This window comes from Anarrhichthys ocellatus, unplaced genomic scaffold (genome assembly GCF_004355925.1).
Source record: "Anarrhichthys ocellatus isolate YVR2014 unplaced genomic scaffold, GSC_Weel_1.0 scaffold20, whole genome shotgun sequence".
Taxonomy (NCBI): Eukaryota; Metazoa; Chordata; class Actinopteri; order Perciformes; family Anarhichadidae; genus Anarrhichthys; species Anarrhichthys ocellatus.
In genome coordinates, this window is record NW_022280050.1 from 1846356 (window position 1) to 1863995 (window position 17640).

Below are 17640 nucleotides of genomic sequence, written 5' to 3' on the forward strand. Positions count from 1 at the left end.
CTCCTAATCTCTGACAAACACGTTCGTTCAAATCAATAGTCTTTTACTTTTTTTGTTGCAAAGACAACATTGATTACCAGGAGTCCCTTGTGCTCAATTCCACTATACTCGCACTCCTCATTATTGTTTCAATTAGGCATTCTCCAGAGACCTTATTGGGGGTGGCATTCAAACACCGGATGTTTGGCAGAACAACCTTTGACACAAACTTTATTCAAATGTAGAAGAGCCTTCCAAACAAGTGGATAAAGCAGGAGGGGGGCTGTCTGCTGGAAGCGCAGGGATGACCGGGGGAAGTTGCGACTCACGCCAGTGAGGAGGAAATAATAAGAATGTTACCTTCTCATGAATTATTAAGTACACTGTGCCTATTTTAGTCCGACTGAAAATGCTGCATTTTCATCTGTTGGTCGGAGGCAGTGTGCAAGGTTTTTTTTTATTTGACAGCTGTATTACTGCTGATAAGCGAGACTGTGTGAGCTGATCAAGTAGTGAGACAAGCGTTCAGAGCAGTAGCAGCACAGCAGCAGCAGCGCTCTAGTCACTAGGAGCCGTGGCGGCAGAAGCAGCAGCAGCAGCACTATCAGTCACAGCAGAGGCAGCAACGGCAGCAGCAGCAGCAGCAACAAACTCTCCTCTGTCTTTTTCTCTTCTTTCCGGAGTTGCTTCCTGCTCAGGGGACAAAAGCCAAGGAAGTAGGAGAGAAGTGATCCAGGGCTGACAGCTGCCACCAAAAACAAAACCAAAACGCAGACCTGGCTGCCCCCATGCCTATCGAATTTGTTTGCAAAATCAAATTTGCAGAGGAGGATGAGAAGCAGAAAAGCAAGCAGGATGGGGACAAGGAGAGCCTGATCGAGGAGAGCTGCACACCTCCGGCTAAGGACTTGGTCGGGTTTGCTAACTCCTGCTCTCTTCATGGGATTAACCACATCTTTGTCTCTGGTCGCCTGGGCATCCGGCAGACTCTCTGGGCTCTTGCCTTTCTGACTTCACTGGCACTGTTTCTATACCACGCGGCTAAGTGTGCCATCTCTTACCTGGAGCACCCTCATGTCACGTCTCTGAATGAAGAGGCGAGCCCAGAGATGGTTTTCCCCGCTGTGACCATCTGCAATATCAACCGCTTTCGCTTCTCCGCGCTCACCGATGCCGACATCTACCACCTGGCTAACTTGACAGGTCTGCCCCCCAAAAACAAGGATGGGCACAAACCTACTGATTTGATGTATCCTGCCCCTGACATGCAGGACATCTTCAACAGGACAGGACATCAGTTAGAAGAGATGCTCAAGAGCTGCAATTTCAGTGGACAGAACTGTTCAGCTGAGGACTTCTCTGTGGTGAGTGAAAAAGTTTCTCAAAGTTCTGTCTTTGTCAGACTCTCATCATATTATCTCATCGTTATGTGTTGTCTTTATCAGAACTTTCTTGTAGAAAGTAAGTAAAGTCACATTTTTACATTTTAGGAATCATACGAATGCAACTTTACGAGACTCGTCTTGTTCACACAAAACTACCGATAAGCATAAAAGCAAAATCAACCAAGGCAAGAGAAATTGAAATTCTCTTTGTGCGTGTACTCATCTCCAGGGGCCATATGGTTCCCACGATACATTTCCGTATGCAAGATTCATGACTTTGCCTCAGTCATTGAGCTGCATTTCTTCTCACTAAGTTCTAGGCAGCAACAGTGCTTCTCTCCAGCCGTGCGTTTCAGCCTGTTTCCAGAATCTATTATGTCAAAAGAACAAAGGCTGCTACTGAAGAAGAGAGAGCTGTCGTATGTGGTTGTATACTTTTCCAAGGCAAACTGTGCTTTAATGCTGCTTCCAACTCCAGTAGCTGAGAGTCCATGGCAACAAAATTGTCATCGAAAATAGCCGAGTCTCTTCTCCCTCTCTTTTCCATCTCTCCCTGTCGCTCTCTCTTTCTGACATTGCAGAGCAGCTGCCTCTCTCTCTCTCTGCTGCCTCTCTCGCTCTCTCGCTCTCTCTCTCTCTCTCTCTCTCTCTCGCTGAGCTCTTGTACCTACCAGGAGGGAAGGAGTAATGCTTCTTCAACGTTGTATTTCAATCTTGCTGCTGTTAAGATTAAATATTTAAAGACAGACATACATGATTTTTGCATTAGCCAGATTGGCTAAAAGCAGTGAAACAATTTCCAAGAGAGACAGAAAGTGTGTGTGTGCGCATGTGTGTGTGTGTGTGTGAGTATGAGTGTAAGAGAGAGAGAGAGAGAGAGAGAGAGAGTGAAAGAGGGGGATCAGGTGAAAGAGGGAGAGTTTGTGCCTGTGTTCTGTGCACTATTTATTAAAGGCACTGTCCTTGCAGGAGATGGATTTCCCCATCTCTCCTGCAGGAATAGGAATATGCAATTGCTTTAGCGATGATAAAGTGTGGGTGTCAAGTCTTAATAGGGTATGTTGAACATTGATATGCTCACCTTCCTGAGACCTAAAGATTCTGTGTTATCACATGGATGGCACTACATTACCTCTGATGTGCCAAATTACAACAAAGAAATAATGACATTTCACTCTTCTCATTTGGATTCTCTAATAGCGTAGTGATGTATTAATTTATCTTTGTTGTCTTAAAGACAGCCCACATGGAGACTTAAAGTAAGTTGAGAATGGATCCCCCTTCAAAAAAATTCTCATTCGTTCCATCAGTCAAAAGGAAATGTCATGTTCCTCGGGGGAGCTGAAAAGTTTGCCAAAATTTAGTCTGAACCAATAACATGACTAAAAGTTTATTATGTGCTTCTAGTGCGTTTGATGGCAATGTCCTATGACACTTTGACAGTCAGTCCTCCCTGAGTACATTAATTAGCGGACAATTCTGACATCTTGGAAATGTCTGTCCCGTGTCAGTCTATGAAGCTTCCTGTAGCTCTCTTTGGACACTGGGTGACTTCATCACACATTAAGATCCTGTTGAAAAATCCCCGAAGCTGCTGTTTCCTCTCTGTCGGCTATGTGATCTGCATTTTCGTGGGCCGTCAGTTAGATTTGTTACAGGCTACTTGCTGCCTCCACGCATGACAAATCACTTACTCCGACTCCTGGCGGGGAACAAAACTGTGAGTTCGTAGGCAGGAAGGACTGGGGAGCTGTGGGACCAGGCAGGAGAGCAGCATGCAAAGGCAACAAAGCACAAACCCAGTCACGCGCATTCACTCCTCTGCTCGTGCTTTTGTGAGTGTGTATTTTGTAACTGCAAATTGCTCATCATCCGTTACAGCAAGGAAGCCATTACTACAGGTGGCGTGCTATTAATCACATGTAAGCACGTACAAAGCCACATGCGCACACATACAAACGTTTCGTGCGCACATTGGCCATTATTCGTCGTCTCGTGGGGCCCTCCTTCAGGATCGACTTCTTGTAATGTGTTTTTCTGTCGATTGATTATCCCAGGAGCTTCAGATGTTTCATTTTCATAATAGCTACATGGATTTGGGGCTCTTGGGAAAAATGTATGATGAAATATAATTGAAATAATTTCCTGCATTTAAGCTTCTTCAGTAAAAAAATACAATGTTCTGTGCAATAGACCTCTAGTTAGCAATCTGTTTTATTGCATAAAGTATTTCAAGTGATTGCTCTTAATTAACATAACATAAATAATAGTTCATCATTACATTTGAATGGTAAATTTAGCCAAAACCCACTGTCTCAAATGTGTGCTATAAAATGCTTGAATCACAAAAAACACTAAAGGGTGTGAATGTTTGTTTTCCTTCTATTTTAAGTTATTAGTTTATTACATACAATCATTAATTGGCTTCTGTGCATGCACTGTTTGAAAGATATAAATAAATACAAGTCTCAGCGCCCGAACAAAATTGTCTGGGTGCTCTAATTTATGGCCGGAAAATACATAATCACGCAGCAGAGACATTTGTTTTCCCCTTTTCAGGTTGCGTGATTATTTGACGTAGGTAATAAGACCATTCTTTATAATTAAAGATTACATTATTGACTTGGATTAATCACAGAAGATAAAGCTAATTCAACCAGCCATGAATAAATAGATTATTTTTCTTCCAGTCTAACACTGAATAATTGTTCATCTATTGTGTTGTGCTGTCGCAGAGATGAGCAGCGAGCCCTTTGGCTTTTTTTTAAACAGAGCTCTGAATTGGTTTGCTCTGACTCTCAGCTGTGTTTGCTGCTGCATTATCAGATTTTGCTCTCAGCAAGGACAGATCCCTTCTGCATATATTCATGGAGATAACTAAACAGCTATAGGGTGGCATGTGAGATGAGCTATAAAAACCTGGGTTAACGGGGGACGAAACTGAGGGGCTCTACACCTGCGATCTGTCATTGCACTGATTAAAGTCCCTGTTGTGTGTTTTATAGATAATTGAAAGTTTACTAGTGTAAGCTATAGATGATGTTCGACCCCCCTCCTGTCCTTCATACTGGAATTAAATCGTAAACCACATTAATGCAAATCAATACTGTGAACAAATGGCACAAAAGTGACATTATTGTGAGATGATCTCAACAAGGGTGGTTAATCAGAAAAACATCAAAAATACCATGAGCGAAGGACAGCACATATAAACAGCCTAAATATAATAAGCACATTATTGATAAAGAGCGGTGGGTAGAGCATGCGCTTAAACCTAGAAGACTGTACATATAGAATAGCATTTAAGTGTTGTGTGTGTGTGTGTGTGTAGGTGTGTGTGTGTGTGTGTGTGTGTGTGTGAATTTTACCTATTGGGTTGGTACCAGCAATGTACAGACGTTGATGTGCTATCATACCAAGATGAGTCACCAAACCTGCAACATGTCTGCTACAATGACCCGGCTTTACTTCTACTGCAAAAAAAGCTCTATATTTTCATGCCGTGTTGAAGCCATGCGCCATGTTTTTTTTATTTTTACTTTCACATCCAAGGTCACATCACTTGTCAGTCTCATACTCGGTGTGTGGTTTTCAAGCATCTGTAGGAATAAGTGTGATCCACCCTGTAACAACGAGAAATACTGTATGTCCCACTGGTTGTTTGCGAGTCCTGCGAAAACTCACATGCACAGGCTCTCGTTCTCAGTTCTATATAGATTTGTGAATATGTGTGTGTGTGTCTGTGTGTGTATATTTGTCTAAAATTGACCTGCCTGCATGTGTAGATGACTGTGAGAGTGACATCCACCTCCCCAAGTGGGTTTGCACACACCCCTTGACAGCATACGCACACGCTTACACATGCGCGCCCCTGCCGTGCGGGCCCGCCTTCCCCCTGGTGGAGACCGCGGAGTGTGGGAGCGTGAAAGTGACTGGCTATCTGGACCTGCTTCGTCTCCAACAGCCTGTCAATTAACCGTCTACAGTTCCACTGCCGTGGGTGTCCCTGCAGCTTAGCGTGCTGTCAGATATCTGATCCATACACCCAACCCTGGAGGCCAGAACCGAGCATTATTACACCCCCACAACCTGGAAACAAAACAAACTCTTGAGCTGTCTTTTCTTGTTGTTTTACCCTTTTTGCAAAATGCAAAAATAAATAACTGAACATTGATCCCGTATCTTTCAAGGCTTAAGGGAGGACTGCAGCTTTTACAACCCACTTCAGTCCCACTGCACTCCTTCCCCACCTTGTCCTCCTCCTCCTCCTCCTCCTATCAGAGGAAGATGAATTACAGTGCAATTGGTCGGCTGCACCTTCTGATATGCATAACCACTGTCTAATCAGATGAAACCCACCTGTGACCTGCCACTGGATAACACCAATATATATACAAAAATATTTGGGAAGATTTACCTTTTTTATCACTCCCTGAGCCGGTTTTAAAGCTCCCACTGTGCCACGGTTTGGAGCGCTCGGTTTGATGGGGAGAATCGTCGGCTCAGAGATGGCTTTTAACTCAATGATAAAGGCTTCGGATGTTGTGGTACCGCCAAACCCCCCCCTCTCCTCCAACCCCTGGGAGTCTTTTGCTCACACAGACATTTGTCTCTTTCTGACAAGTTATACACCAAGCTGTTGGTTGTGTTAATGTGGCTGCACACGCACACACACACACACACACACACACACACACACACACACACATGCGATCAGAGTGCGTCTAGTGTAGATAGAATGCTTCCCCATACAAACACACTCAGGTTTCATCACAGATTGAGAGAGTTGGTTCGCAAGATTGATCATGACTCCTGACTGGGTGCCCCTCCCTCTCTGCAGGATCAATACATCCTTCAGTCAGATTGCTTTGCTGCCCTTCCTACTCCAAGCTTGGTGTGACTAATTATCTTGTGTCTGTGTTTTGGACCCAGTCTCAGCTGCATTTGTTAATGCTGCCAGAGTTGGTGAAGAATTTGATCTTTAGAGCAAGATATCTGTTTGTTTTAGCGTATATCCCCAGCACAAATCAATCAATATACACTGTCTACCTTTTTCCTAAAGGGCGCTGAAATTATCGAGCAACACGGGATGACTCACAGCTTAGACTTTGTCAGGATGGGGGTGGGGGGGGGGGAATGAGCATTTTAATGAAGTGGAATCAAATTTAAAGTCCGATCTAAAAGTTGAAATAAGGATTTTTCGTATGTACTGTAGTTGATTGAAAAACAGCATCGTCTGAATTAGGATCCACCTAATAAAGAGCAAGATGGACTTTTGATGGAGATTGCGCCCTTAGGCCTGATTAGTTTACACAGAAATTGAACAAACAAAGATTGCTGAATTTGAATTAGTTCTTGCAAATGAAAAGCGTGTTGCAGTGTCTTTGGGGCAATGACATGTATGTAAGCTTCTCCTCGAGTTCCATATTGCACATGTTCTCCACATCAACTCTGCTAATAAATTGTTGTGGCATTTACAATTTGGGTCTGTATTATGAGTTTGAAAGGTTTCATTTGCCTCAGCGACCCCATCAAACAAATACATCTCAACCTGACTCAAAGCACTGCCCACAATACCGGTATCCTTTCCCCAGATCATTTCAAAAAGAACTCAAATATTATCAGTGTGTTAAGGAAAATGCTTTGATTTCTGTTTGAATGAAGCTAATACATTATTTAAGTAGTGTGTATGCATTTTTTCTTAAAGATATAGTTGACCAAAACTTAAAGCACCATTCCCATCCATCATAATAAAGACCTTTTTATTTGTTTTTTTTATTATTTACATTGATGATGAATAGCATTCACCGTTCAAGATGACTGTGATTATGAAAGCCTTTGGCCGAGCACACTTTAGACGCACACTTTTCTTCTTAGCTGCCAATGTGAGCTTTTTATTTTGTCATGTTTCCCAGTCTCTGAATACATTAGTGGAAATTGCTCTGAAAAATTAACCAAGCTTGCTTTTAGGCCAACGCCACATAATGGGTTTGTGCGTCTTCACTCCACTCGCTCGTATGGTTTAATTGCTTTGGGAGAGATAGCACATGCAGGAGGTAGACAAAAAAAATAGAGACACCTTACAATGTAATTTGGTTCAATGCAATAGTTTTATTTGCGTTACTGAAAACTTGAACTTGAATTGTTTATTTAAACTGATTATTTATCTTAAATGCCTATGAGCTGCACAGAAGGAATTTTAATGTACCACGTCACTCACAGAAGAAGTGCCCGTTTGAGATGATGGATTTCAGCCACCAATTTAGAGGTTTCAAATGAGAGAGCAGTGTGTGGGATCATTTTGAGTTCATACCAGAAAGTATCAAACTTAAGTGCTTTATGTCTCCTGGCAGCAGTTGGGCAGTTTGTGAATATGAACTAGAAGAGAAAAACAAGACAAATCTCAAAACACACCTCAACTGTTGCAATAACGATGTGTTACAACATTTTAATGGGAAGGATGCCCAAAGGTAGCTAACAAGACAAGAACTAGCACGACCAAAAAAAAAAAAGCGGTTAGCCAACAGTGTAATGCATGCTTCAAAAGAGCTGCTGTGGTGGGAAGTCTGCAGAATACAAGAGAGAGCGCCGACTGTTAAATCAGGGATGTCTACCAGATTATATGAAACCTTCAAAAGATATACTAAGCCAAGCTTGAAACACAGCAGAGTGCTTTGCCGGTTTGTTACATGTTTATTTCCAAATTAAGGTAAAGCTAACTAGAACATGGTTTTTTTCTATTTTTTTTCTAAACTAAAGGCCATTAAAATAAGGCAGAAAATACTGAACACAAACTCTGCGGGTAAGGCTGTGTCAGAGAGGTGTTATAACTGGTCTTCACTGCAAGAACACCATGACCGCCTTACAATGTGTTTCGCTGTTCCCACTCCCTGCTTGTATTCAATATTTTAAATAGATTTGAAATGTAGAAATCATGGCCAGTGTGACTTGGATGACAATGTCAGTCGGCTAGAAATCAGCCGATGGAAATAGCATACAACACAAATGTCATAGTGAATATTTACCCCTGGCAGAGTCTAAACATGAAGGCTTCGTCTGTCCGCTTGGCTGGACGCTAGGCCCTTATTCTGTATTATGTCTAATGTCAAACCCTTGCCTGTGCCCCTTGCTGCTTTTTGGAGTTTGTTACCACACACACTGCACATAGCTCTCACTAAATGGCGTATGAATGACTGAATAATTTTAAGTCATTTTGGGTGCATAATTTTTGCTTTTGTTGCATGCATTATATTTGCGTGTCATTTGAATGCCATGTAGTCCGCACTGACTGCAATGCAAAAGCATTCACAGAACTATGATGAGCCCTCAACAAGTGATGTCTTTAATGTGAGAGAGATTGCTTATGGCGAATGGGTGGGGAGTTACATGGGTCAAACAAACACGTCACTTTGAACCAGGAGACTGGTGTTTGAGACCCGCGTCCTAAATTGTTTTTTCTTTTTCTTTTTGAAGTTACGAGAGAGACCTTTTTTCTGCACTTATGTTGTAAACGTGCATATTTGACTTAGTTTACGTAGTTATTTTATGCCCGACCAAGATGTTTTTCCTAAACCTAACTATGTGGTTTCGTTGACTAAACGTAACTGCCACCATTTCACAATAACACGTGGCTTTAAGTGATATGTGAGAAGCCGTTTCACAACATTAACCTTTTGGCGTATAAATGACACACACCAAAAAAAAAATGCGGTCTGATGACACGCTGAAAGATCGGGATATGTCGTGCTATTTATGAGCCTTGCATGAGATATGGTTGACGTACATGCTTTTTAACATCCTTTTTTCTTTTCCCTCTCCGGCTACATTACTGTTGGCTGCAGTTATGCAAACAAGGTTTGAACTGTAGTACTTAAACACTAAGGTGTCATGACAGGTGTGATATTGTGTCTGAATGTATATGACTTTGTGGTGTAAACCACCCTTACAGACCTTTGTGTATGATGACATTTGGCATAGCTTTCTCTTGGGAGATGCATGCAATGATTTGTCAAATGGCTTTGAGGTTGGGTCAGCAGCAAATGCACCAAACACTCTTTTTTCTCCATAGCAATGTTAATACCAATTGTAAACACCTGACATGAATTACTCAATAACTTATGCCAGGAGCACAGAACAGTATGTATATATATCATAGAAAATAATGAATAATTCACATTATTGCCCCCCTAATGTCAGTAGCTGCCACTGGTCAACATTGAGGCCATTTGCTGTGGAGGAACCTTGGTCATATCTTTATACTGTTTTGTAAAGTTAAAAGCAATGGCTGACTAAACCTTTTCCGCAGATTCAAAATTAGGTTTCCTTTTGTAATATTGCTGTTCAAGAGCAACTGCAGTGTTGCAGTGAAGCCAGTCAGAGTCACATTAGGCACAATAACCAACAAAATGTAGAAAAGAAAAAGATGATTTTCCTGACCTTTTGGTTGTTGTGCTTAATGTGGCTGAAGGATTTGAGAAGAAAATATCAGATTTTGCGATTTCTGACTGCTTCACAGATCTAAATCCTGGACGTCTTGAATAAAAGCCTTGATGTTATGTTCACACTACGAGCAACAAAGCTAGAAAACGTGAAGCATGGCAAGCTACACGCACTCTATGACATAGTTTAGTTGTTAAATAGCTCTTGGAACTGGCTAACATTTGAATGTTTTCTTCAATTTTTGTTGGAACGAACAGGAATTGTGGGGAGAGAGAACGGGTCCGGAAATGGTGAGCCCAAAACATACGGTTGAATGATTGGCTCCACCGCATCAACGCTGAAAGAAATAACTTTGATTTCTAGAACGTTCACGCCCGTCATGCAGCGGCACTTCCACTTCAAATTTTCATTTAAATAATATATTTTTGTTGTTTTTTGTAATGAATGTGTTCTTTTTCATTGTTTAACACTTTATAAACTGACACAAGCCTAAAATACAACGTATTGCACTCCCTAGACATTATCACTCTACATGCAAACCTTCATTATAACAGTGTGAATCAACCCTTTTACCAACATACAATAACCTCCCTCCTCTCACACGTGTTATGTGCACTTCGTGTTTGAGTAATACATGTGCTGTAAATCTTTCACCTGATGTTGGCAGCTTCGTCGTCAGGCTCTGTCCATGTTGACAAAAACACTTGACCTTCAGTTGCAGTGAAATGTCATCTGATTTAGCACAGCCAGTTTGAATTGCCACCACTCATTTTGTCATCCAAGCGCTGCATTTCAGTTAGGAATTGTCAGAGCAAATGCATTACAGTATAATGAGCTTGCTTAAAGCAGGAAAGTCACGCCCATCACGAGCCCAGATATCATTTGGACGTACTATTTTCAGAGCTGTTAGTGCACATCTGTGTGTGTGTGCGCGTGTGTGTGTGCTTCAGTGTAATTGTAAAGAATATGAAAATGAATGACTGTCCATTACACAGTATTCTTCAAATTGATGCAATGTATTGGTCAAATAAATTTTAAACATCTAGACCTCTTTTGCCCTGCATAACAGAGATACTAGATTTATGCACTAAAAATCTTTGAAGTGGCATTCATGCTGAAAACCATGATGACAGTGAGCGGAGCCGTGATGCACTGAGGTCTTGCAACATTAAAGATGATATTGTGGATTGCTTTATCATTATAAATATATAATGCAATGTTTTATTTATTTTTTGAAAGAAATACACTGTTGTTTCTGCTCATCCCTTTGTTTTCTTCATATGCTTCTCTTTCAGTTAACACAGGAGCTTTTTGTCCGGTGTAACGTCTGTCAGGCTCTATTTACCTACATTCCTCATGTCCCCTCCTCACGTGACATCGAGCCACTGTTCGGCATGTTTGTTTAAACAAGCGTGTAACGCTAGTCATGTTCCTCAAGATTAATTCAGTTTTTTCCTAATGCATGCTAATGAGAAAGTTGTGTGCATTTGATTGTCAATAACGTGAAATACGGCCCTGCTCCCTAAATGCTGGCTCCGTTCAATAACCTATTAAAGTTGAATCACAGATAACTTGGCGCACATCAGGAAAGCAATCTGAAATTTGTGCTGACATTGATCCAGCAGGAAGGAGACCTATTGCTCCGATTAACACTGTTGCCCCAGGAGAGGAGTCCCTTGGCCATTAATAGCCTAATGTCCTAGATTTTACTTAGACCACATGAAATGCTTTTATTTATGAGACATTCGGGCAAAACAACATGGACATTGTAGAACAGTAAGAACCTTCTTGACCATCTCTGGGAGCTGTTTGTTGATCACAGTGTGTTTCATTTCCAGGTGATATTCGAGCCCACACTTTTTGATGTGTCAATGTAACATGATTTGCTGATTGTACTATGTGGTTAAGGCAAATGTAGTATTGACTTATTATACAGTAGAATCCAGAGTCAATGTGTATTAACGTAAAGCTAATAGTCAATGTTATGAATGTTTAAGCAGTGTTGCACCAAATTATTCCAAAGATAAATGTTAAAGTTAACTAAAATAAGTCTGCCCTTTGTGGCATAGAAAAGTCTGTCCTCTAACACATTATTAATGAATAAACATGATTTTCTTTTTTGCTACGTTCATCCTGTCGATGTGGCATTTGATGTGCCCTTAACATCAGACGGAGCATTTGAAGTTAGGAGGTTTGAGTTCCTAGTTTCTTGCACTTTCGGTGTCATCTCAAAATGAGTTAATGGTTGTCCTGACACACTTCAAACAGTGCACAGGAACATCTGTAAAATGCCACGGACCCTTTCTAAATGTGCCAATTATTACCAGATGTCTGCTTGCTTCTGTAGTTTAATGCCAACTCATGGGAGGCTGCTATAATTAGACCCACTCAAACTGTGATTGTCTGATCTTAAAATGAGATGAAAAGTATTTATCATGCATCATGGCTGGAAAAGACAAATAGTTCATCCATTAAACAACCCCCCCCCCCCCCCTCTCAAGAACTTGGAATGAGAAAATGACAGATCTTTTCAAAATTGCGGTCTCATCCATTTAATTACAAATCACTGTGATAAGGGCATCTCCTTAGAATAAATATGATCAGTAATGAGGTATGACATCGCTGTTTACGCCTGTCCTTGACATTCACTTTGAGAATAAGGAAAGGGGGCAACGGCATCTTTCTAAACAGATCTTGAAAGTCCACGGAAAGGATAAATGTCAGTGGGCTTCACTCACAAATCACTGTGCCTTTTTTCTTCCTCTCTGACCTTCACTCTTTCTGCTCTAAAAAGAATTAGCAGGATAATAATAAATAATTGGTACGTATGCCATGATGAAAGTTATCCCCAGAGACAGACTGAACGTGTCTTCTGTGAAAGCATGCCCTTAAACTGACAACTAATTTGTATGTTTAGGCAATGATAAATAATTAATTACAATGACATTGAGGGACTTCTGGGACTTCTGGGACAACTGGATAAATGACCAAGCTTCACTGTAAACCAAGTAAGTCTGAGACTCTCACCCACCCCACCTAAATCCATTGAATATCAGTGTAATCTAATTGGTGTCATCATATCTCTCTTGGCACGAGCTTCGCCTAAGGATACCATTCGGCTGCTCCAGTGGAAGTGCACCGTGAACAAATCAATAGATGTAGTGGGCATGATTATGTTACGATTACAACCGGAGAGAGCCTTGTAAAGCCTGGAAATAAAAGGTGATTTGAAGAGAGAGTTGCCACACCTCTTGGCACAGTTCCTTCAGCTGAAACAGCTCAGTAGGAAACAGAGCGGTCAGTGAGATTGCCTGCAGCCTCGCTTTAGGACCAGCTGGCTTGAGAGCAGAATTAGAGCCTCCCCCCCTTGTTTCCACCTGCTGTATGAGGCTCAAGTGCTCCAAATCGAGCTATTATTTGCTTCATTTCCTTCCTGCTTGACTGCTTGGCTTTGAAAAGTACGTTTGTATTAATTCAATCAATACATTCCAGATAATGAATATGCAAATTAACTTTTACCAGAATAACAATTGGAGCAAAGTGTCAACATTAATTTGACTCATCAAATATCCTTTTCAATATGACCACAACAAAGCTGGTTCTCTTTCTTAAGCCTCTGAATAATTGGACTTATAACTCTTATTATTCAGTTATGAGGTGAAAAATGAATCAGAACTGATCCTCGTAGAGCTTATGATGATACTCGGAAGAGGTCCCCTTTTAACGGTGCCTCTTTCTGATGCAGGTTATGCAGGACTATGGCCTGATCTCACCAGACATCGCCTGTATACAGAGTAGATGCCACTGAATAAATAAAACCCTCACCCCTCCTAACACCACCGTAAGATGCCAGGATTAGCATCTCATTAGACAGTACTTGCGCTGGTGGTTTGTGGACAAAAGAGTGAGAAGCAGAGCAAAAGAGGGACTGTTTGAGGTCCTTTCCCTGTATGTGGAAGAGATTTAGGTTTCTTTCCCTTCCCTGGAGAGTTCATTTTATAAATGTAAAGAGTGCAGCCTCATTTTTATTGGAAAGGATCTGCCTTTTTTGTGGGTACTGTGAGCTTGTTATGAGGCATGATCACCTGCTCTGTTACACAAGCTGCATCATTACAGAATACTGGGGTAGAGATTGGTTGGAGGTACAGACAAGTTTACAGAGGCAAAAATTCACCCGTGTAATACCCTTTAAAGTGTAGGATTATTGCTGAAATCCGTACACCCAGGAAGACAGTGCAATCTAAAGAATACTTTCACTGAAAGACTTGGAGACAGTTTGCTTCTGAGATAAATTGGCCTCAGCAAAAGTGTCTCCTGCTGGTGGCCAGTCTGTGTTATCTGCGCCATGAACATGCAATTTCCCCTTGATTGTGCTCCCCACGGATAAGTAAACACATTCAGCAGAGCAGTAAACTACAAAAGACAAGAGTCCAAAAAACAGTGGTAATAATCTGTCTGAGGAGACAAACTCAAAGATTTTTAGATATTCAGATTGTCAGCCTGCAGTTAACATTTGGTCTCTTTTGGAGCATCTATTCATTAAGATACAACTTGGATGTCAGTTTGTTCTTCTTGCATGGCTCCACAATGTGAAGCAAAACCTTTATATCCACTCTGATTTCCTAGATGTCTCTGGGAGATGTACCATCACTGACAGATATGAATGAAATATGAATCACCTGGAAAGCCTGCACTATCCCACACCACCACCTCAATTTAGCCCTACAAACAGCACTTTTGCAGCATTGTGTAGCTCGGTTTTTGTTACAGACTTGCATGGAACAAAGGTTAAAAAGAAGGTTAATGTTGATATTTTAATGGCATTCCCAGGTGTGCAGTGTGGCAAGTTGAACTAGACAGTTTTTATTCCCATACGAATTGTGATACATTTCCATATCTAAGGTAAAATGACATCCCTGGCATATATAAGCTCGAAATGGAGGTTGAAGTCTGGATGTTGTGCAGTGGTGTGTTTACTTCTGGCTGTTGATAGTGCCGTAATCTCTTTCCAAATTTGAGGACTGTTCCTCATTAGGGTGCAACACTATCGTAAAAATCTTCACGTCACTATGAGCAGAGCAAGAAGTCATACTGTGAAAGTTAAAATATCTTGCTCTGCCTTGTCATTGTGACAAGTAGGCAGTGTCAGAAATTAACTTTTAAGCTCACTGCCAAGGGCTGTAAACTAAAAAAAATTACCTGCCAAGAATACCGCCCTTTATCAGCCAAAATATTTAAGTTTTTCTAATAGGAAAATGTCACTACACGTTCAGAGGCTTTTCTCCATGGAGTCAGGTACTGCATGTGGATTAGTGTTAATACTCACTTGCCATACTCTTTTAATGTTTCAGACCCAATATGTACAGTTTGATCCCAGTGGAATGGGGTCAAACTAAAGGTGACACTGATTTCATTAACCATCCAGACAGTCGTACTTAATGCTTTGCTGAACAGTTGGCTTTCAGATGGCTGGATTTGCTGAAATGTTTCACAAGTCTATTTAACTGCAATAAACATTGAGCCTCTCTTCCTACTGAGAGGTTAGAGAGGTTGTATTTTTTTATAAGCCACGTAGTGAACAACTCATTTAATATTTTTGAAGCTGATACAAAAGGGCATAGACACAAGCAAACCCCGCTGGAAAAAAACTAGCAGCAATGGACTACAGTATGTGCACCATTGTGTGTGTATATAAAAACCATATGTAGCATTATTTGAACTGGCATATGACCTATATACCAGGTGTCATCACCCTTTTTCTATATGAAGCACCATTTATGAATGTGCTTGTAAATCAGTGAACCACATCAACAAAGTTTGCATTAGTTGTGTTATGACACCACATCAAAATTTAAATCTCCATATTTGATAAAATGATCTGTAATTGTATTGCATCCATATAACGTGCATAGTAGCAACATGTAAATATTCATATTTTCTCCTATTGTAATTATATATGAGAGCATATACAAGAAGGCTGCAATTATTATTTATACGTTCGCATCTGATTTGAAATCATTAACCCTTCCAGCAGTCCTCCAATGTTTTTTTTATCAGCAATAAACTGCAAAGAAGGCAGCGAGTACTAGCCAATCAGAGGCTGAATAGGACGGGTTTTTTCGAAATTCAGGTGAGAAAGAAAATCAATCAAACTACCGTAAATAACAGGCGGCACAACTGCCATTGGCTGTGTAAGAGGTAATTTGGCATGCAGATGAGGAGGCACTTCAACATTTCCAGAAAACTCTCTTGCACACTTATTGCGAGTGTGCCATTGGTTAAGCTACCACATGCCAATGGGGGAACGCATACTATAATACTATCGGAAATATACTGTATATACTTTAAATAGTGAACAAATAACTAAAGATTGGAATCATTAGGTTGTAAAAGATATTTTGTCATTTTCATTTTACCCTGTTGGTATAGTGAAGAGAGAAATAAGAACTTCTTCCTGGCTGGCAACGGTTTATGTATACAACCGTATAAAACGGTGGCATGCTAAACCTTGATTTTCTTTACATGAAAATAAATTAAAACATCAGCCTAAGATACTGTGAACACCACACCACCTACTCTACATTGTTGTCCTTGAGTTCTTGTCCATTTTGGGGTCACAGTTACTTATTAGACACCAAGTCAGGTGAACATGAATTCACATGGATTGACAGATAACTCATTCACTGCACAGGTTTGGTGGCTTGTCGTCCTGCATCATCAACATCACATGGACCTGCAGGGGGGAATAGAAGGTTATGCTGCACTTCACTGTGCTCTATGGCTTTATTCATCTTCTAGGGTGTCACAGTAGACCTCATATCTAAACACTAACATTCTATGTGTCAGCCCATTCCAAAGTGAGGCTGTGTTTACCATTAAAACAACAGGTGCTGTGTCAATACCTAAAAAAAAACACTGTTTGTTTCTCGTGGTTCAATTGGTGGTGAATTATGTCTGTGAAGTTAGGGCAATGGCTCTTTCGGAATCAACGAGGAAGTAACATAATGGTGTTATCGCATCACAAAAACTTTAGGACGACGAGTTCTAGACGGGTGGTTTGAGAGCACGGAGCTTGTGACTTCAACATGAACAACACATTCTCGCCCCAATCCGTCAAATACCGCAGCTTGGTAAGTGCTCCTAAGCTTCGAACTACGACACTCAACGTGTCCCTTCTGCATCAGTTCTGGACGTGTCAGGAACAGCGTGTCAATATACGCTACATGCATAATGTCTTTCCACAATAGACTTTAGCTTAGCTTAGGCAACACAACCACTCCTTTTTTAAACAAGCATCTAAGAGCATAAACCAGAGCAAAAGCATAGTGCAGAAACAAACGAATACAATAAGATGCAACAAACTAGTATGAATACAATAAGTGCTGAGTGGAATAGCAATAGCAGTGGCAGGTCAGAAAATGTCTGTACGAATAATAACGGTCATTTGTGAAAGTTTTGGCAGCCACTGACAAACAATGTTGTGCTGAGAAAAGGGACACCAGATAGACAACACTCACATGGGGCACTGTGAGAAACAACAAGCAGATCCATCAGTGTGCAAAAGTGGATATAATTGCCATCGCAGATAGAAATCTAGGAAGTTGCCAGCCTCCTAATTCTAACTGTGCAACCTTATCTGCTGATATTTTTATCATTGCTGATGTGTAGATAATAATGGAGTTCTTTGCTTGTTTACTCTCTGATTACTAGTAAAGATGAACTTACCAGGGGGAAGTATTATTGTCGTAATATATAAGGAAAGAAAAAGAAAATGATCATATAATGGAAAAGTAGTGGGAGGCATTGTTATTCTCTCCCAAGGCAAGTCGTGTAATTT

General features: G+C 40.9%; 1 protein-coding gene across 2 annotated transcripts in view; it reads left to right on the forward strand.

Moving 5' to 3' along the window:
• The first annotated feature begins 277 nt into the window (after positions 1-277).
• The window catches only part of asic4a (acid-sensing (proton-gated) ion channel family member 4a), a 78105-nt gene continuing 60742 nt past the window's right edge, over positions 278-17640 (forward strand). For both annotated transcript variants that reach the window (XM_031858722.1, XM_031858723.1), the window contains exon 1: positions 278-1343. In XM_031858722.1, the coding sequence (XP_031714582.1) occupies positions 768-1343 (576 nt within the window). In that variant the 5' untranslated portion in view covers positions 278-767. The remainder of the gene's footprint in view (positions 1344-17640) is intronic.